The 21,269-nt window shown below is 39.7% G+C and overlaps 1 protein-coding gene across 1 annotated transcript in view; it reads right to left on the bottom strand.

The window, feature by feature from the left end:
• Positions 1 to 21,269, bottom strand: part of COL4A3 (collagen type IV alpha 3 chain) — a 90,843-nt gene that overhangs the window by 19,996 nt on the left and 49,578 nt on the right. Inside the window, exons 27-39 of the mRNA XM_030802314.1 lie at positions 18,292 to 18,384; positions 17,211 to 17,315; positions 14,855 to 14,952; positions 14,152 to 14,302; positions 13,686 to 13,799; positions 12,146 to 12,313; positions 10,818 to 10,907; positions 10,327 to 10,461; positions 5,286 to 5,384; positions 4,448 to 4,537; positions 3,651 to 3,790; positions 1,566 to 1,692; positions 314 to 394 (exon numbers count right to left, since the gene is read on the bottom strand). Of these exons, the coding sequence (XP_030658174.1) occupies positions 314 to 394; positions 1,566 to 1,692; positions 3,651 to 3,790; positions 4,448 to 4,537; positions 5,286 to 5,384; positions 10,327 to 10,461; positions 10,818 to 10,907; positions 12,146 to 12,313; positions 13,686 to 13,799; positions 14,152 to 14,302; positions 14,855 to 14,952; positions 17,211 to 17,315; positions 18,292 to 18,384 (1,491 nt within the window). The remainder of the gene's footprint in view (positions 1 to 313; positions 395 to 1,565; positions 1,693 to 3,650; positions 3,791 to 4,447; positions 4,538 to 5,285; positions 5,385 to 10,326; positions 10,462 to 10,817; positions 10,908 to 12,145; positions 12,314 to 13,685; positions 13,800 to 14,151; positions 14,303 to 14,854; positions 14,953 to 17,210; positions 17,316 to 18,291; positions 18,385 to 21,269) is intronic.

Genomic DNA, 21,269 nt, shown 5'->3' with positions numbered 1-21,269 from the left:
CCAGGGAGATGTGAGGAATTGTGTTAAACAGGCTATTTTTCAGAACTGTAGCTATGTGAAGCTATGTTCCCAGGGAAAACCACATACAGATTACTATTATCATGAGGATTATCAGTTTGGAATAGGTTGCCAAGTATTTGAATTAAATAGATAGAAATATCTAACCCCATTTTTTTTTTTTTTGCATTTTTGTCTGGATACTGAGTAACTAGGAGCTACCTTCTGTAGAGTAGTAGGTTTACAGAAATCCAAACCTCAGGAGAAAATGTGCCTCCCACATGAAAAGGAAAAAGAGAAAGTACAAAAATGAAACCTGGAGGGCCTTTGATTCCTGGAGGGCCCAGGAAACCTTTGATTCCTTTAAAACCCAAATCACCATGAGGACCTGGCTTTCCTGGAAATGAAGAGAGGGGAAGGAAGAAAAAAGATCACCAAAAGATAAATGATTACAACGGTGACTGAAACGGTCTGTTTTTATAGTCAACCATGCTCACGCTGGCCTTAAGGAAGCTCTCTTGTTGCAAGGTCACCCCATGGTTTTGTCCAGGCTGCTATTTTCCTGGAGAACCACTGAAGAGATGTGTCTAATCACTTTCAAAGATGTGTGTACACCAACCACAAGCACCACTCAATATGTGATTTTATTTTAATTGTGAGTTAAATGCAAATTTATTGAAACTTTCTATATTTGAACAGGTAGTTTATTGTATTTAAGTAAGACCTGAATCTGCAACCCAATAGTTTCACAGTTGTTTTTAATAAAACAAAAACCTAAACCTGAATTGTAAGCTAATAAGCAAGAAAGCCAAAATTCAATCCAGAAATGGGTCCGAAAAAGAGTCACAACACAGTGTTGTAGTTTGAATTGTGTTGTCCCCAAATTCATATGTTGAAGTCCTAACCTTCAGTACTTCAGAACATGACTCTGTATTTGGGGATAGGGCTGGTAAAGAGGTAATTAAATTAAAATGAGGTCAGTAGGGTGGGCCCTAATCCAATATGAGTGGTGCCTTTATAAGAAAAGAAGATTAAGACGCTTGGAAAACACTGGAAGAAGATAGCCATCCACAAGCCAAGAACAGGGGCCCCAGAAGAAACCAACGCTGCTGACAGCTTGATCACAGACTCGGAGCTGCTGGAACTGTGAGAAAATAAACGTCTGTAGTTTAAGCCACCTGATTGCTTCTCAGCCTTTTGGCTAACATCAAGTATAGTTTAAGCCACCTAGTCTGTGGAATTCACTATGGAAGCCTGGACAAACTAATACAAACATTATGATTGTACAATGGCTAACATTTTGTATCCTTGGGCTGAATTTGTTGAGGCAGTTCTTCAAAAGTGTTTTTTATAGGAACATATTTTTATATTTCAGTCCAAACGGGCTGATTAGTAAAATTAGGCTCTCTTAATGAATTCTCTTAGTGTGTTAGAATTTGAAGTTTAAAGTTGAATAAAAGCAACTGCAGCATAAAATATAAATAGCTTTCTGTTTACCACAGTGATTTCAGGAGGGCTATACTCTGAGTAATGCTTCCAGCTTTTAGAATTGTAAACCCAAGCCTTACCTGGGAGGCCAGGACTTCCAGGACTTCCAGGGGCTCCCTCAGGTCCAGCAGGCCCCAAATGTCCAGGTGGGCCAGGTTGCCCCATTTCTCCTTTCTTTCCCATATCACCCGGTAGTCCTGGATCCCCCTTAAATGTAGTCAAATACCTTTAAAATTCTCATATAAGCAGGATATGTGGTTAGAATTCAGCATAAACTTTATTCACTAATTTTTTCATCCATTTGTCAATTCGTATTTAGTATCTGCTATCTGCCAGCACTGTGATAGGTGCTGGGAATAAGATGGCCACATGGTTTATGGAGCCCAGTGCAAAATGAAAATGTAGCTTCCCTTAAAACTTTTTAAAGTGAATTTGAAGACAGCAACAGCATAGCATCAGACCAAGTGTGGAGGCCCTTAGCACAGGACTGCACTGGTAGCATACCCAGGAAGCCGGCTTTTACCAGGATATAATGGTAACCTATATAGATTTATGACATACACAGTCCCTGCCTTCATGGAGCTTCAGAGACCAGTAAGGAGATAGATATTAAATAATCACACAAATATATAATTACAAATTGTGATGAGTAGCTGGGAGTAAGAAAGAAACAGACTAAATAAAGATGTATCCTACACATACTATGCATGCAAGTATGTCAATCACATGTTTTAAAAACCTTCCAGTGATTTAATGTTCATTAAATCTTCACTTCAGTTTTATGACAAACCAGAACATATAGGTTTGATGAAGATTTACAAAATTTCTATGGTAGCCAATTAAAATATACTACTCTGTTACTCTCATTTTGCTGACATGATAAAACCAGCTCATTTTGTGTTCAATGCACAGTTCTAAAAATTTATTCTGGTGGTTACCTGTGAAAACTTTAAATCTAGATGAAACTATCAATTAATTGAGTGTGAAGTCAAATAGGATTTCTCGATGAGCAAATATCTCAGTGGAAGCAATCTCAGGTTTTCTGAGGACTTAATCTAAATATAAAGAACAAAGACATTTGTCTGTGCTCCAAGTAATAAGCACTTGCTTTCTTGGGTCTGTGTAGTGTCTAAATTTTTTTCTTGTTTTAGCAATTACTACTGGAGAATATAGCCAGTGAAAATATTTAGGAAAGGTGGTATTTTATTGTCTCCCAAAAGAGGGAGAAGGTTCCCTAAGTAATAATTTTTATATGTTGGAGTCATATACTGTTGAAAATCTAAAAGTCTAAATCAGAAAAATAGACTCTCCCCTACAAAAACATTTTCAAACATTTTGCATTTCGTTTCAAAAGGTTGCTGGGCTCCTTGGGATCCCATAGATTTTCCCAGTGGTCCATGGAATCCCATGTTAGTAACCTCTGCTTATAGGAACTTGTATTAATCATTCTCTAGTGGTCTATCTCTGGCTTTTAGTGTGAAAGCTGTACTCAAAAAATTGGGAAGAGAATAAACCTAAGAAAGCAGCCGAGCCCTATTGAAACATCTGGCTGCTGCTTTGTATAATACAATAGTAAGGGCTTTAACATCCAACCTCAGTTTGACAGAGCACAAACGCTGAAAACATTGAAACAAGATTAAATATTTCCATTCCATTACACAGAAAAAGTTCTAAAGCAAGAAAGATAAATGTATGTATCTTAGGATTTTGTTCGCTTTCTAATAATGCTGTAAAGTTATTTTATTTTGTATCTTTTGTTAGTCTTTGTAAGACAAGTGTTTTTTATTAGAAGGTTTGGAAATTTATTTTTCTAAGTCTGAGATGAGTACAGCAGAAATGGGCCACTTTGTATCACAAGAAAAAACCCACTGTCCCATCTGATTGTATGGGCCTGTAATCACTGCCTCCTTCTGGCAGCACACCTAAATTGCAGGGACAGTGTGAGAAATTCCTTGGTGAATGAAAGAGGCTTTCAGAAGTTGACAGCTCTGTGACAGACAAGCATCCTCAGTTGTGGAGATAGGATTTTAAAAATCCAAATAACTGTCTGAAAGTATAGTAATAGTTGCAATTTTCTCTGCCCACACTGAATCTGGGTACTTGTTGATATTTTTCAAGGCACTCACTCCACCACCAAAATGTAAATATTTCAGTGGCCTATATACCGTTGGTCCCGGTCGTCCTGGCCTTGTGCCTTCTGAATAACCTGGCTCTCCCTTATCTCCCTGGAGACCGTGAATACCTGGGAGGCCTGGTCTTCCTGCTCGACCTGGGAATCCCAAAGTTCCCCTTTTTCCTTTAGAACCTGAAATTAGGGGGAAAACATCGAGTAAAATAGATAAACATGAGGATCTTGAAGTTTTCTACTTTTCACTGTGGTATAAGCTTTCTCCCAAGAATGGCTTTTTCAGAATTGCAAATGCATCAGGTAGTTACAATGGTTGATTATTATATAACATCAATATTTATTTTGTTCTCACCCATATTCTAGTTGCACAGTGTGTGTTTGTCTAATAGGAAATCTAGTTTTTTGTTGGTTTTTTTTTTGAGATGGAGTCTCACTCTGTTGCCCATGCTGGAGTGCAGTGGCATGACCTCAGCTCACTGCAACCTCCGCCTCTTGGGTTCAAGCGATTCTTCTGCCTCAGCCTCCCGAGTAGCTGGGAATACAGGCATGTGCCACCATGCCCAGCTATTTTTTTTTTTTGTATTTTTAGTAGAGATGGGCTTTCGCCATGTTGGCCAGGCTGCTCTCAAACTCCTGACCTCAGGTGATCCGCTTGCCTTGGCCTCCCAAAGTGCTGGGATTACGGGCATGAGCCACAGTGCCTGGCCCCGCAAATCTAGTTTTTTAATATAAGCCTTCTACCAAGTGGAAAACCAAAACAGTACACAACACAGAAAATCTGGAGTCCTCACCCATCATGAGCTTGTAGGCTCATAACAGGACCTTATGCATTACCTGGCATGCCCATGTTCCCCATGCTTCCTGGTATACCACGTAGTCCTGGTTCTCCAGGATTCCCAATTCTGCCAAAATCTCCTCTGGGGCCTTGAGAACAAGTAAATAGTTATTGCCCTGCACAATTCCTGGACATAGTATGGGTTTAATAAATACTTGTTGCTTGCATGCATAAATGAATCCAGAACAGCCAGACTAGCTGGTTTAGGCACTTGTCTTGCTGTCCTTTTTCCTTCAAATAAGAGGGAACTAGGGACCCAGAACATGTAAAACTAAAGAAAGTTAGATTCTTGTTAGCAGACCTGGGTTTCAAACACTAAAATCATCCTTGGACCAACACCAGCAGGAAAAAGTGGGCTCCTGCAACCATATGGTAATATATTTCCAACTGCATCCTGAAGTGTTATTGCCATGTAATGTATTTTGTTACTGAGGTGGTTGTAGGAATGGTGGGATACTTTAATTATTTAAAAATTATTTTGTAAACTCAGTTACTTGTTTTAAAAAAGAAAGATGCAAACCTGAAAACTTCTAAGGCATTCTCTAGTTTTCATCTCTGATATGTGATATAGTGATCAATTATAATTTATAACATATCAGCAATTTCAGAATGAAATTTCGAGGACAAAATGGAACTATTTGTAGGTTAATATATGTTAGTTAACGCCACACCAACTATCAACACCTTCTTGTTAGTTAATTTAGTAGCAAATTTCTGCTGGAACACGATCAGAACAGAATTGATACTTAAACCCAGTAAGCCTAGAAACAACTTTTATTACTTTAGATGTAGGAAAGTGTAAAATGTGATATTTTTCTATTTGAGAATCAACGGTACCTGGTGGTCCTGCTGGTCCAGGTAGTCCTTTGAGGCCTTTTAAACCTGGCATCCCTGGAACACCTCTGTTTCCTTTCTCACCTGGATTTCCCGCGAATCCTAAAGTTAGAAACCAGGTATTAACAAGAAAATTAGCCAGGTGTGGTGGCGGGCGCCTGTAATCCCAGCTACGTGGGAGGCTGAGGCAGGAAAATCACTTGAACCTGGGAGACAGAGGTTGAAGTGAGCTGAGATGGCGCCACTGCACTCCAGCCTGGGCAACAGAGCGAGACTCCATCTCAAAAAAAAAACCCCAAGACAAAAAACCAGGTATCAAAAATGCATGTTAAAATTTTGTCAGACCCATCCACATCCTGGTTTAAACCAATGGCATATTATTGTAGTACAGCATAGCATATATGTTAAGAGCATGGGCGGATTTGGGCTTCTATCTTTTAAAGAAGAGGATTAAATGCAATAATATGTGTCAAGCATTATTAGCACAGTGCCTGGCATAAGTTATTCCTCAATGAACACTAGCAATGATCTTAATATGTACTCTTTAAAACAACATTTTAAGAATTAGCAGCCTAAATACCTCTTCATTTCTTAATAGTAAAGACAAAGTGTTATCCACTACAGTATTCTCATCTAGATGATTCTATTCTCAATCCATGTATTAAAATTATAATTTATAAAGTATTAGGTAAGTCAAAGGCCAGAATCACAGTGTCAGTTAATAACACTTGGATTTGAATCCAGTTCTGCACAGCTGGAAAGCTCATAAACGTCCCAGGAAGCCATTCTACTTTCCCTGAAACGTGACTTTGATCATACTCTTCTCCTGTTCATAAATAGTCATTGGGCCAGGTGCAGTGGCTCACGCCTGTAATCCCAGCACTTTGGGAGGCTGAGGTGGGCGCATCATTTGAGGTCAGGAGTTCAAGACCAGCCTGGCCAACATGGTGAAACCCCATCTCTACTAAAAATATAAAAAGCAGCTGGCTTGGTGGCACACACCTGTAATCCCAGCTACTTGGAAGGCTGAGATTCACTTGAACCTAGGAGGTTCAAGAGAATCGCTTGAACCTAGGAGGTTCAAGAGAATCGCTTGAACCTAGGAGGTTCAAGAGAATCGCTTGAACCTAGGAGGTTCAAGAGAATCGCTTGAACCTAGGAGGTTCAAGAGAATCGCTTGAACCTAGGAGGTTCAAGAGAATCGCTTGAACCTAGGAGGCGGAGGTTGCAGTGAGCCGAGATCACACCATTTACACTCCAGCCGGGGTGACAGAGCGAGACTCCGTCTCAAAATAAATAAATAAATAGTCACTGAATCTCTATTACCTACAGAGTAAATTGCAAACTCTTTCGGCAGCATGAAGCATTCTGCAATCTGTCCACAGCCTGCCTTTGTGCTTTTTCTCAAGCAGATTCACTTCCTTTGGCTCTTTTCCTGCATATGGACTTATTCATTCACATATGGATGGAGCATCTAATTAATAAATAGGTCTTGTGCTGAGCACCAGAGAGATGAATCATCGTGTTCTCTTTCCCCAAGTTTTTAGTGTTTAACTGGGGAGACAGCCAAGTAAACAAATAATTATCATCCAGGCAGATAAACTCTATACTAGAGTTGGGCACAATATGCTACAGGGAAGAATTCCTGGAAGAGGTGGTATTTTTTAGTTCAGTCTTGAAGACCAAATGAAAACTAATTGGGTGAAGAAGGTCTGGAATGAGACAGGATTCCCAGACAGTAAAATAGCATGTAGAAAGGAGTGATGCGTATCAGGGAGTTAGATTGTTTTGTTTTACAACCTTTGTTTTTTCCTTTTATGTCATTGATTGCAATCTAAAAAGATATATACTGTTTAGTCTGTTTGTTGACTTCAGTTTTTTAGGGGTTGGCAAAATACAGCTTTCAGGCTGAATCTGGCTTGGTTTTGCATGGCTTTAAAGTTAAAGATGGGTTTTACTTTTTTTTTTTTTTTTTTGAGATGGAGTCTCGCCTTGTCGCCACGCTGGAGTGCAGTGGCACAATCTCGGCTCACTGCAACCTCCGCCTTCTGGGTTCAAGTGATTCTCCTACCTCAGCCTCCCAAGTAGCTGGGATTACAGGTGTGTGCCACCATGCCCAGCTAATTTTTGTATTTTTAGTAGAGTCTGGGTTTCACTATGTTGGCCAGGATGGTCTCGATCTCTTGACCTCATGATCCACCCGCCTCGCCTCCCAAAGTGTTGGGATTACAGGCGTGAGCCACCACGCCCGGCAGTTTTTACATTTTTAAAAGGTTGTTAAAAACAAAAGCAAAGAAGAATATACAACAGGGCCCATATGTGAGCCACAAAGCATAAGATACTTACTACCTAGCCTAAATGGAAAATGTTTATGGACCCATTATGTCTCTTTCCCCCACTAAACTGCAACTTTCATCATGACTAGGAAACTAAAGTCTGCTTTGTTCACCTCTGTATAATCAAGACATAGCAAAATGCCTAGTCCATAGGTATTATTAAGTAAAAGGTAATTATTGAGTACATAAATGTCTTGTGGCTGGGGAGACAGGCCAAGTGCAAGTGGTGAATAAACTTGTATGTCAGTCTAAGAAGTTTCACTTCTCAAAGCACAGGGAGCCTTGGAAAGATTTTAAGCCAAGAATTTTATTTGTTCATCTGAATCTTATTCAATATTTAAATCCTCTTTCATGGAGGTTTCACTGACTATCTTAGTTGCTGTATTTTCTACTTCCCTCAACTCCTACAGTGCTCTGGCACACAGTGAGGAGGCCAAGTGTGAGGCCCATCTCTGCCATTTCCTATCAGAGTGACATTGGGCAAGTAACTTGACCTCCCTATTTCCCCACATGTAAAATGGGATGATTGCAATAGTAGTACCTACTCCTAGGGTTATGTATTTATTTATTTTTTGAGACAGAGCCTCACTCTGTTGCCCAGGCTGGAGTACAGTGGCACTATCTCAGCTCATTGCAACCTCTGCGTCCTAGGTTCAAGTGATTCTCCTGCCTCAGCCTCCTGACTAGCTGGAATTACAGGCTCCCTCTGCCCCCAGCTAATTTTTGTATTTTTAGTAGAGACGGGGTTTTGCCATGTTGGCCGGGCTGGTCTTGAACTCCTGACTTCAGGTGATCCACCTGCCTTGGCCTCCCAAAATACTGGGATTACAGCCGTGAGCCACCGTGCCCAGCCTACTCCTAGGGTTATTGTGAGGATTAAATGAGTCAATAGTTGTAAAACTTGGAACAGTACCTGCACATGGTAAATGCTACTTAGGTCGTTGTTAAATAATATAGCATACTAATTTGCACCTTGCGTTCTTTATTGTCTTTTTCTACATATGCCTAAGTCTGCCACGCAGAGTCCTTGTGGAGAGGATAGTGACTCGTTATTGTGCTTCTCTGTATATTCAATATCTCTTCCACATTTGAAGTGAATAGCTTTAAGTCAGAAATTCAGATTTAGAAAAAAAAAGGATCATATTGAAATTAGGGAGGCCTCGATACAGGTTCTTTTATTGTTGTTCTTCTTCAATCTGTGTCCCTTGGTTATGCATTTGAAAAGCCTAAAGAAAACAATACAGAACAGCCTCGATGCATACTCTACTTAGGGTGAGTAAAAGAGTTTTGTTGGAAACATAGAAATAGCCCCATAGCATGTGTCCTTCTGTACTTTACAAAAGGAATTCTTCAATTGCAAATTAGTACTCACTGCGCATTTATACCGTGAGAGCCAAATTTCTGCTTATGTAGGCAGAGATATGCTATTCATATTTTTTCCAAAATGTTCCTAACGCTACTTAAATAATCTAAAATAGTCTAGTGAAGTGGTGTCTATGTACACAGTTTATGAGGACTGGAGATTGGTGCCAGTATTTTTTTTTTTTTTCATATCTTGGCTTAGACTAGTCCTAGCAGAGTTTTATAAAAGTCACATTACTTTCTTTTTCATTGCTAAAAATGAAATGCAATATTCTTTTTGTACCAGAACGAAAGTGTCTCTTCAACACCAGGTTAGATGAGGACTACACAGAAAGCCTTTACTTCCTAACTTGCCAGTTAGTCAGCCTTTATATTGTGGTCTACAGCACCCTGTGCAGAGTAATTTTTTTTTTTTAGGTTTGGCAGTACATGTGAAGGTTTGTTACATCCTTATGTGCCACGCATGTAAATATTTGTTGAATACAGTCTCATTTCTCAAAAGTCATTTCAAATATCTCAAAACTTAACACGGTTTTACAACTGCAAACACATTTTTCTTTTTTCCTTTCTTGCTGTGATACATTTTTCTTTTATTCCTTTCCTGCTATGAGAGTCTGATCTGCAAATGTAATATTTTACCCAGCAGTTCTCTGTTTTTCTAAAGTTGCTTGGGATTACATTTGGTCAAGAAGACCGCAAGGGAGGGCTTCTGAAAATTTGGTTTTATATTGGTTGTATTGATCATATCACGAAAACTGCCATAAAAAGGGCCCAAATAACTTGAAATAATGTGAATGGGTTTGAATTTTAGCCTAATAGCCACATCTAACAACAGCCTTTCTAAAGGGTTATATTTTCGTTGAAGCATTTCTTTTTAGTAATTATTCTCCAAAGGATTTTGAACAGGAGAAGAAGTTTTTAGACGGAATCAGAAAATATTATCCTGGTAGTCTACAGAATAAAGTCGAATTTGAGATGGAGATTTCAACATCAGCCAGAAAAGTTTTTTAATGTGGAATTTTTTAAGGGTTTAATTTTCCCTATACTTGGCAAAGAGGGAGTTTTGAGGCTTATAATTTAAAAACTGACTGATGACGATTTAAATATAGCAAATGAAAATGCAGAATTAACTTAGAAATAAAAATGTTACGCATCGAGGAGGCAACATATTGTGGAAGGTGACTCAGTTCTAGTGCCTGCTCAGCCACCAACTGGCTGTGTGACAGGCAGGTAACTAAACACTGGCCCTCACTGTCTTTATTTGTCAACTAAAGGGATTTGCCTGGATAATTTATTAGCCCAAGAATCAGCTCTGATGTCCTGATTCCAAACAAGCAATTCTTTACCTTTGAGACCTGGTTCTCCTTTGTCCCCTATTACGCGGAATATCTGAGAAGGCCCGGGATTTCCTTTATCCCCTTTTTCCCCCTTGGCTCCTGGGGTTCCTCTCCGGCCCTTTACTCCTGGAATTCCAGGGTTCCCTAAAAGACGGAGTAATAACATCAGGTCCTTAATTCTTCAAGTAGTTCATAGGGATTAAAAAGTTGGCAATGCTTACGATAAAACAGAACAAATCAAACAAAAAAGGCTAACAGTGCTCAGAACTTGATAAATAGTTTCCCCAGGCAGGCAGTCTCATAAGGGTAGTGGTGTAAGCCTGCAGGGAGAAAACAGGATTCCGTTCAAATGGAAAAAAGGAACACAGAAAACAGCAAAATCAAGAACTGTTGCTCTCTCAGAATTATTTTTCCCTCCAGTGAAACATAACTTTTTTGCTGCGAAATAAATGAACATTGTTTATGCTTCCTGCTGTTTAGAAAGGCACTCCATCACTTACCCCTCTGCCCTGGCGTGCCTGGGTTCCCAGGGGGCCCCAGAGGGCCAATGGCTCCAGGAAAGCCCATCATCCCAACCACTCCATCTTCACCTATGGAAACAAATTAACACAAAGCAGCACGTGTTGTACAGAGTGAGAAAAGCAAAATATTCCATATACTAAAATAAATTATACTTAGAAGCAGAGATTGGGAGTTGAAAAAAAATGGCCTCTGTACATAGTACAATTTCTGTATTAGTCTAGGAGATGGGTCGGTAAATGGTCTTTTAAACTCATCTATGTGGAAGTGATTGGTAGCAAATCATATTCATGGATGAGGATAGAATATGTGGAAGTTTTGGAGCATTCCATCCTCCCAGCCCCTGACCAGTCACTTTCTATTCTATCCCTTCACTTTATTTTCTTCATAACACTTGTCTCAAATTGAACTTAGATTTTAAATATTTCTATTAGTGCTCCTCTACTATGAGAAGGGGAGACTTGTCCACTGACTGATATGTCTCTAGGGCCTAGAAGAATGCTGGCATGTGATAGTAGCCCAATAAGATGAATGAAAGGATAATGTGTCAATTAAGTTGTTTTAGGCTCTTTTCCGGAGGGAAGATCAGTGAGGTCCTTATGCCATGAGGGAACAGAATATTCTCCCTAAACATATAAACAATAAACATAGCCATGAAATTAAAACAATTATACAGAAATATGATGAACAACAACAACAAATCAGATAACTTATACAAAATGGACAAGTTTCTAGAGAAACAGAATACCAAAACTGACTCCAGAAGAAATAGAAAACCTGAATATACCTACAAGAAATGAAGAGATTGAATTAGTCATTTAGAGACTTCCCAAAAAGAAATGCTCAGACCCACATAACTTCACTGGTGAATTCTACCAAATGTTTAAACAGCATCAATTCTTCACAAACTGTCCCAGAAAATACAAGAGGAGGAAACACTTCTCAGCTTGTTCCATCAGACCAGCATTACTCTTGACACCAAAACCAAAGACATCACAAGAACACTACAGACCAATATCCCTTCTCAATATAAATGCAAAAATTCTCAACAAAATACTAGCAAACATATTATAGTAGTCGTATGTAAAAAGGATTACACAGCAAAAATAGCCACATTCTGGGTAATTGTTCATCCCGCCACCACCGTTTCCCTGCACCATGGCCCCTGGTTTCTTACAAATAATTTAGAAGGAAAACCTTATATTAAGTAAAACCACAGAGTCAAAAGTGTATGCCTATGTACAGTCGACAGAGCCACCTTAAGAGGAAGAGGAAAGAAAAAGAAAAATAGAAACACAAAAAAGGATACCTGGTGGCCCTAAAATTCCTGGATTTCCTGGATATCCTTTTTGACCCGGTGGTCCCATCTCGCCTTGATGACCTGGCATTCCTGGTGATCCAGTTTCTCCAGGAAATCCCGATCTATCCAAGCCTGGAATTCCTGGGTCTCCCTTTGGCCCCGTTTTACCTCTTCTGCCTGTGTATGAATAAATGAATGAATGAATGAATGAACCCACAAATGCTTTCCCCTACTAACTTCAGAAATATATATACATTTTTAAGATGGAGTCTCCCTCTGTCTTCCAGGCTGGATTATAGTGGTGCGATCTCAGCTCACTGCAACCTCCGCCTCCCTGGTTCTAATGATTCTTCTACCTCAGCCTCCCAAGTAGCTGGGACTACAGGCATGCACCATAATGCCTGGCTAATTTTTGTAGTTTTAGTAGAGATGGGGTTTTGCCATGTTGGCCAGGCTGGTCTTGAACTCCTGACCTCAAGTGTTCCGCCTGCCTCGGACTCCCAAAGTGCTGGGATTACAGGCATGAGCCACTGCGCCCGGCCACTTTAGAAATATTTTATGGCTGTAAATATTTAGCTTTGTGATTTGGGGTAACTGCACACTTACACATGCATGCGTGTGTGTGTGTATGTATGTATGTATGTATGTATTTAATGTCCCCCCCCCGTAAAATTTCTGAGCTCCCTTCTGGCTCTAACATTCTCTGCTCCAATGACTCATGCAGTAATACAAGTGTAGTCTTTATATCTATTTTCTAGTCCTGCAGACACATTCTGGGTCTGCACCTTATGAGTGTTGCTCACTCTGTGTAGCCTGCAGAAGACATACAGAGCTGTTCACATAGAAGCAAGCCACTGGATGCCTCTGGAAACAATCATAATGCCACTGTAACAGTTAAGGTCTTGGTCAAAAATTTATTTGTGAACATATAAGCAGTATGATACACCACAGACATTAACTGATTTCTAAATAAATTTTTCCAGGAACAGTTCATCAGATCTCATAGAGAGGATCCAAAAACATAAAGTAAGTTTTCCATCATCTGGAACATCTAGCCTGCATCATTTAGATTTATTTTCATGTTTTTTCTTTTATATTGTATGTAAAACAATCAACTACATATTTTAGTTTATAAGTTTTTAAACTGGTATCATTGCATACATTTACCCTATTTTAATAGTAAGGATAAATTTACCACTTTAATATATTTATGAAAGTATTAAAGGTAAAATGTTTTCTGAGAATTTAATATGTATATAAATATATGTAAACACACACCAATCTCTCTGTCTTCAGCATTCATATTTTTCTTGCATAAAAGACACAAAGCAACTCACTATATTAACTTGAGGTTTCTTCCTTTATAGGTGGTACACACTACTGTGTGCAACAAACCCATGACAGCAAGGTTTACACTTCTGAAGTATTTCTCATTGAACAGTGGTCAGGACTTGTTGCTGGACAGTTCCCATGTTAAGCAGCAAAGCACAGAGCAGGAGTCTCATGTCTCCTGCCCTTCTGGTGGCCAGTTTTGAGGCCCTCCTCCTACCTTGTTGCCCTTTCAATCCATTTAAGCCTGGAAGTCCTTGGGCTCCCCTGGGACCCTCTATGCACCTTCCTGGGGGTCCTTGTTCTCCAGGTGGTCCAGGCTGCCCTGGATCTCCTGCAAAAGAAAGCACAAGTATATACCCAGGTGCTAGAACTTAAGGTCTTGGTATTGCTGTACCAATCATTCTTCTGTTAACTTTTTTTCCACCTAAATCAGATCTATATTTACTACCATTAATATGCCTTTTCTAGAGGGCACTCATTAAAAAAGAAGGAAGGAAGAAGGAAAGAAGGAAGAAAGGTAGGGCAGGAACATTGGATGGGAAAATAATTAGGCTCCACAGATTCTATTTCTTGAACTAGAAGTTTTATTTGAGAATTCTTCATCCCTAGAACACCTTCACGTTCAGTTTGCTGCATTTAGCAGAGCTCACAGTGGAGAAAAGTAATGACACTTGCTATTGTACCTCGTGGTCCATCAAGCCCTTCATTTCCTGGAGTTCCAGGGAGACCTGGAAGTCCAGGGAGTCCAATTTCTCCATGTTCCCCAGAATTGCCTCTTTCTCCTGGAAAACCTGGTGTTCCTGGTCCTCCAGGCATGGCTACTGCTGGTTCTCCCTATAGCACAGAAATTATGTTATTACTATATAGTGCTTCCAAATCTTCACTGATAATTGACTGGTCTCTGTTATGGAGGCTGTAAGTCCCTGTTGCACAGCCACCAACATGCCATCAACTTTCCTTTTTGAGCTCTAGTTGCTAACTTTTCTATAAGATTATGTTGAATAATACTTCAGGATATGTAGCCTCCACTTTTTCAGAAGACTGTGGGATTGTCTGTAAAGAGAAAAATCTAAATGTTTTTACTTTTGATAGTTTTTCTCGTAGCTAACCACATTTCTTTCTAGAGTTTGTCCCATTTTAAATACTCTGAGTGTTTATGAAACCATTAAAGATGATATCAAGATGAAATCTGCATTCTGACACCTTATGTTTTCCTTTCTAAAATAGAAGATGATCCAGAGAAACATTAAAAAAATTTAATCTTCATCATCTACAAATATATTGATAATTTCTACATCTAGAGTGCTCTGCCAGGTAGGTGCATACAAATTGGCCAGTTATTGGTCACCCGCCCTCTCTTCTGTGACAGTTTGAATTTTTGCATACCTTGGCTCCTGGGAGGCCTGGCTTTCCAGGTAACCCAGGCTCTCCCATTTTTCCAGGACAACCCAGTGATCCTTTTGTACCTGGAAAACCTTGGTCTCCTACAGAGAAAAAACAATAAACATTGTTGTAGGATTAATCTTATTGAAATATTCTGAGCAGTAACTCTCTTATCTCTCAACCAGCTAGAGATGCTTTTATGAAAATTTAAATGATAATAAAACCAACTGATAAATTAGCAATTTTTTAAAAGTTCCAAATCAAATTACATTGGTTCCCATTTGAAAAAATAACTTTCTCTATTTTGTTGTTTTAGTAGAGCTATGATTTTGATTCAGCAATTCTTCAAACCACTGATGCTGGTTGACCATTTGACTTTGTTTTTGACGTATTTTTTATATACAGGGTACAGGTAAGTGGATTTTTATATAGGGATATATTCATGTAAGCATGACCTAGATTAAGATACAGAGCTTTTGGCCAGGCACAATGGCTCACACCTGCAATCCCAGCAGCACTTTGGGAGGCCAAGGTGGGCGGATCACTTGAGATCAGGAGTTCGAGACCAGCCTGACCAACATGGAGAAACCCCATCTCTACTAAAAATACAAAACAAACAAACAAAAAAAACTAGCCAGGCATGGTGGCACATGCCTGTAATCCCAGCTATTCGGGAGGCTGAGGCAGGAGAATCGCTTGAACCCAGGAGGCAGAGTTTGCGGTGAGCTGAGATAGTGCCAATTGCACTCCAGCCTGGGCAACAAAAGTGAAACTTCGTCTCAAAAAAAAAAAAAAGATATAGAACTTTTTCAGCACCCCAGGTAGCCTTTCTCAACAGGGGTTGCTTAAGAGAATTAAGTCCTAATGCCCTATAGCATCCATTGCATACAAGGGATTAACTTCTTACGCATTTATAGTAGGTGAATTGAGAAAGAGGTCAACACATTTTCTGTGTTCCCTGGTTCAGAAGAGGAAGCCATGGTGAAGCAAGGCTGCATTCAGAGAGTTTCTTCATACCCTAATTTGGCCAATATTTAATTAGAAGTTAGTTCATGGAATTCATTAGGTTCAACTGTGAAATTGTAAATCTCCACTTTCAAGGAGCTCTTGGGCTAGTTCTGGTTCCCATAGTCAACAGTCTTCTTCCAGAGAGTCAATACCTAGAGTTACAAAGTAGGGATGTAATTTATTAATGCAGGGTCCAAGAAGAATGAAGTACAAATGTGAGCCAGGCTCCCTTACTTCACAGATCATTAGGAAGAAAACCAAGAAATTGGACTCAAAGCCATTCTTGAGACTCCATGAGAAATGAGATTATGTTTTCCATTTCAAATACTCATAAATTGAAATCAATATTCTCATATTTGGGCAAAATCAATGTATAATAAACACTGATAACATACTAATCCAAGAGCTGAAACACCAAAACATGGATGCTATTTTTGACAAACATTTTAAATAATATTGTAACAAACATGAAATTGTCATAAAACTTGCAGTTCTATGTGAGAATCCAGGGACTCAGGTTACTCATATGCCATCCTGGACAGGACTTTCATGTACTTGTCAGTGGGCAGGCTATGTCATTGTGTGAGCTCTCAGCATCTAGATTTTTTTGGAGTGTTTCCTCTTGGAGGGGAAACAGCATTTTTTTTCCTAAAGGAAAATAACTTCCATAATTTATTTTGGAGTGTATGGGAGAAATCAGCTATTTGTGATTTAATAGTTCCTTTCTTATATATAAAAAAAGAAATGTATACATGTAAAAGATGCAGGCATTTATTGAGAAGTATCAAAAATGTTTTTAAAATCCAACAATCAAGATTCACTATTACCATTTTGGTGAATTTCCTTCTAGTTGTTTTCTATGTGTTTTAAAAAATGCAACTGAAATGAAATTGCGTATATCAATGTAAATTCTGCTTTTCCACCTAACATTATTATAAGATATTTTTCCATTTATGGCTCTTTGAAAACTTTTTTTTTTTTTTTGAGACAGAGTCTTGCGCCTCAGCCTCCTGCGTAGCTGGGATTACAGACACACGGCACCACACCCGGCTAATGTTTGTATTTTTTAAAGAGATGGGGTTTCACCATGTTGGCCAGGCTGGTCTCAAACTCCTGACCTCAAGTGATCTGCCCATCTCAGCCTCCCAAACTGGTGGGATTACAGGTTTGAGCGACTGCGTCTGGCCAGAAAACATTTTAAAGAGTATTATGGATATTTCCTATTTTACTCAGTTTATATCTTATATCCTATTTATATCTTTATATTGCATTTTACTCATTTTATTTATACATGTGTACATCTTCTAAATATCCGCAATGAACTTTAAGTTCGAAAAAATTTTAAATTTACCCTTAGGTCCAGGAGGCCCAGGAAATCCAATTCCTGGAATTCCTGGTTCACCATCAGGCCCTGGAAGACCAGGATCTCCACATTTCCCCATGGATCCAGGGATACCTTAAAAACAAACACACATATGCATCGTCACATCAGCAACTTTCTTTCATCTTGTTTTAAAAGAAAATGTCTAAGTTCTCTGTGTCGTCCTATCCCTTCTGCACACTAAGATTTTTTTTTTTTTTTTTTTTTTTTGAGACGGAGTCTCGCTCTGTCGCCCAGGCTGGAGTGCAGTGGCGTGATCTCGGCTCACTGCAAGTTCCATCTCCCGGGTTCATGCCATTCTCCTGCCTCAGCCTCCCGAGTAGCTGGGACTACAGGCGCCCGCCACCAGGCCCGGCTAATTTTTTTTGTATTTTTAGTAGAGACGGGGTTTCACCGTGTTAGCCAGGATGGTCTCGATCTCCTGACCTCGTGATCTGCCCGCCTCGGCCTCCCAAAGTGCTGGGATTACAGGCACAAGCCACTGCGCCAGGCCACAAAAAAATTTTTAACACAACCCCAATCATATGCTCCCCCTCCTTGTCCCTATCCAATGGACTGATCTTTAGGAACTGCAAAGAATTTTGTCAATATAATTTAATTCCTAACAGGAAATATTCTAGATGTCTTGAACTATGCAAGTCTCCCTCCATGCATGCAAAACTCAGTTTTAGATCACGTTGGCAAAGACATTCAGTTTTCAAATGAAGATGCTATGGAAAATATCCTAATGAATTGCCAGTGGGCAAACATCACTTGCCCCCCACCAAAACTCCATAAAGGTTTTTCTGCTCTAAAATTCCTCTTAAGTAGTTACATCGGTTCTCCTCTGGAACCTTTATATTAGAAGCACCAGTGAGAATAACTTGGATAACCTCAGAGAACTACAGCAAGTCCCCAGCCTGCTTGCTTATCAGATAAGACACTGCCCTGTGCTCTCTTTTGGAGCCAATGAATACATTTTTTTATTATAATGAGGACAGTATTTTTACAAGAGAGTCAGGGTATTGTGTGTGTCTGATGCCATGCACCAGATTTGGCAGAGGGTACTTACCAGGTGGACCTTGGAGGCCAGGATGGCCAGGGGGCCCTGGAGGTCCTGGTGGGCCTGGAACTGGTGTTGAAACACTGAGTTCTCCCCTAGGGCCTTAAGGAAATTTGTGGTCATAAGATTGGGGTATATAATGAAGCTTTTCTTAGATGATAGGGGAAAATATGATTATAAAGGGTTTATAAACATATCCCAAGGAAAATAAAAAATAACCTTTGTTTTCACAGGCTTCAAAACTAGCTTAAGGATGACCAGCCCATAGAAGCTTTCTTATTGAATCAACAAATATTTATAAGTTTAGACAATTGTCTAAACTTTGTTTCAACCCGTTTCCTGTTTACTCTGAGATAACTCACAGATGATAGTCCTAACTTTACCCCCTTACATTAGGATTCGAGACAAGTTCTGTTTAGAAATAACTCCAAGAACAGTTATTGTATTTTATTTCACATTGAAAATCAGATTTGCTTCAGCCTCAAAGAATGTGTTTATGTAAAATTAAATGAGCGCTGGTAGCGAGCTGCACTTTTTTTTTTTTTCTAAAAGGGAAATTAATAGCCCAACATGCTGGTCTATTGAAAAGAGCCTATTCCAAAAAATTGATAATATGGAATTAAGTTTAAACTTTGGTGAATACTGATAGGATACTTATTTATTGGGTGGCTAGTTTCCACAGGAAGGCTATTGAACAAAACAGTAAGTTTTGATATGGGCAAGGCTGACATGGGTTTGTGAACTTGGACACTTTTCTTAACCTCTCTGATAAGTTCCTCATCTGTCGCAGGGGAAAGAATGCCTACCTAGCAGATAAGGACACGAGATAATATTCTGACCACAGTGGCAAACATTAAAAACATGTTTAGTGGTAAGTGTTGTCCATATAGTCATTTCTTTATAGAAAAAAATAGGTTTACAGTATGTGATGGGACAATTTTGATAATAATATATTTTATGACAATGGAGTCCTTTAGTAAAGATTCACACTTAGAAATAACAGAAGAGGCTGGGTGTGGTGGTTCACACCTGTAATCCCAGCACTTTGGGAGACCAAGGTGGGTGGATCACTTGAGGTCAGGAGTTCAAGACCAGCCTGGCCAACATAGTAAAACCCTGTCTCTACTAAAAAATACAAAAATTAATCAGGCGTGGTGGTGTGTGCCTGTAATCCCAGCTACTCAGGAGGCTGAGGCACGAGAATCCCTTGAATCCCGGAGGTATAGGTTGCAGTGTGCCGAGATCACGCCCCTGCACTCCAGCCTCGGTGGCAGAGCAAGACTCCATCTCAAACAACAACAACAACAGCATTTGGTGATGGATTAGAACAGAGCTAAATAAATTTTTGCTGTAAAGGGCCAGATAGTAAGAAATTTAGGCTTCGTGATTCAAGTCTACTCAACTACTCAATTCTGCCATTGTAGCATAAAAGCAGCCAGAGACAGTACATACAGGAGTGCAGCTGTGTTCCAGGAAACTTTATTTATGGATACTCTAATTTGAATTTCATATGATTTTCATGCATCACAAAGTATCATTGAACATTTTTTTCAATCATTTGAAAATGTGAAAACCATTCTTAGCTTGAGGATCATACAAAATGAGGCAGTGGGCTGGACTTGGACTGTAGTCCACCACTGTTTGCTAGTACCTGGGTTAGAACAGCAGCCTCCTTTGGCCAGGCGTGGTTGCCCATGCCTGTAATCCTAGCACTTTGGGAGGCCGAGGCAGGTGGATCACCTGAGGTCAGGAGTTCAAGACCAACCTGGCCAACATGGTGAAACCCCATCTCTACTAAAAATACAAAAATTAGCTTGGCATGGTGGCAGGTGCCTGTAATCCCAGCTACTTGGGAGGATGAGACAGGAGAATACACTTGAACTTGGGAGGCGGAGGTTGCAATGAGCCAAGATCACGCCATTGCACTCCAGCCTGGGCGACAGAGCAAGACTCCATCCCAGAAAAAAACAAAACAAAACAAAACAAAAAACAAAAAAACCCAGCAGCCTCCAAATTAAGGTGCAGATAAACATAAATATTTGTTTAATATATAGAGAAAGTCATAAAATAAGATTTACATACATGTGTGGACAGAAATGATGTATACATTTATAACATATAATGTAAGGTTGTGCACTCAAAAAGTTTTACCGATGAGGGAAGACACTATAAAATGATTTAGAGGTTTATGGGGTCTCACCCTTTAAAGTGATTTTGTTTGTTTGTTTATTTATTTTTATTTATTTATTTTTGAGACAGTGTCTCAGTCTGTTGCCCAGGCTGGAGTGTAGTAGCATGATCTCGGCTCACCGCAATCTCCACCTTCCAGGTTCAAGCGATTCTCCTACCTCAGCCTTCCAAGTAGCTGGGACTGTGGGTATGTGCCACCATGCTCAGCTAATTTTTGTAGTTTTAGTAGAGATGGGGGTTCGCCATGTTGACCAGGCTGGTCTTGAACTCCTGACCTCAAGTCATCTGCCCGCCTTGGCCTCCCAAAGTGCTGAGATTACACGTGTGAGTCACTGTGCCCAGCCTAAAGTGATTTTAGAAGTAAAACATGACCATGGTGGCATTATTTGCTCAAAACTGTCAGTACCATGCTATTCTGACCTTCAGCCACACTCCTGAATCCAGAACTACGGCCAGTATATGTATATCCCAAAAGTTACCTGGACTTTTAAACTATTATCAGATCAGTTTCCTTTATTTGTCTTAGATATTTTAAAGTTTTATTTGTAACCTGCCTATTGAGTTATGGATCAAAATCAACAAATTTGTGGCTGGGCACAGTGGCTCATGCCTGTAATGCTAGCACTTTGGGAGGCTGAAGCAAGGATTGTTTGGGGTTGGGAGTTGGAGACCAGCCTGGACAATGCAGCAAGATCCTGTCTCTACAAAAAATAAAAATAAAATATAAATTAGCTGGTCATGGTGACACATGCCTATAGCCACAGCTACTCAGGAGACCAGGCGGGAGGATCTATTAA

This window comes from Nomascus leucogenys, chromosome 22a (genome assembly GCF_006542625.1).
Source record: "Nomascus leucogenys isolate Asia chromosome 22a, Asia_NLE_v1, whole genome shotgun sequence".
In the NCBI taxonomy this organism is placed as follows: Eukaryota; Metazoa; Chordata; class Mammalia; order Primates; family Hylobatidae; genus Nomascus; species Nomascus leucogenys.
Note: the sequence above shows the minus strand (reverse complement) of the source record. Positions and strands in the feature narration are given on the sequence as shown.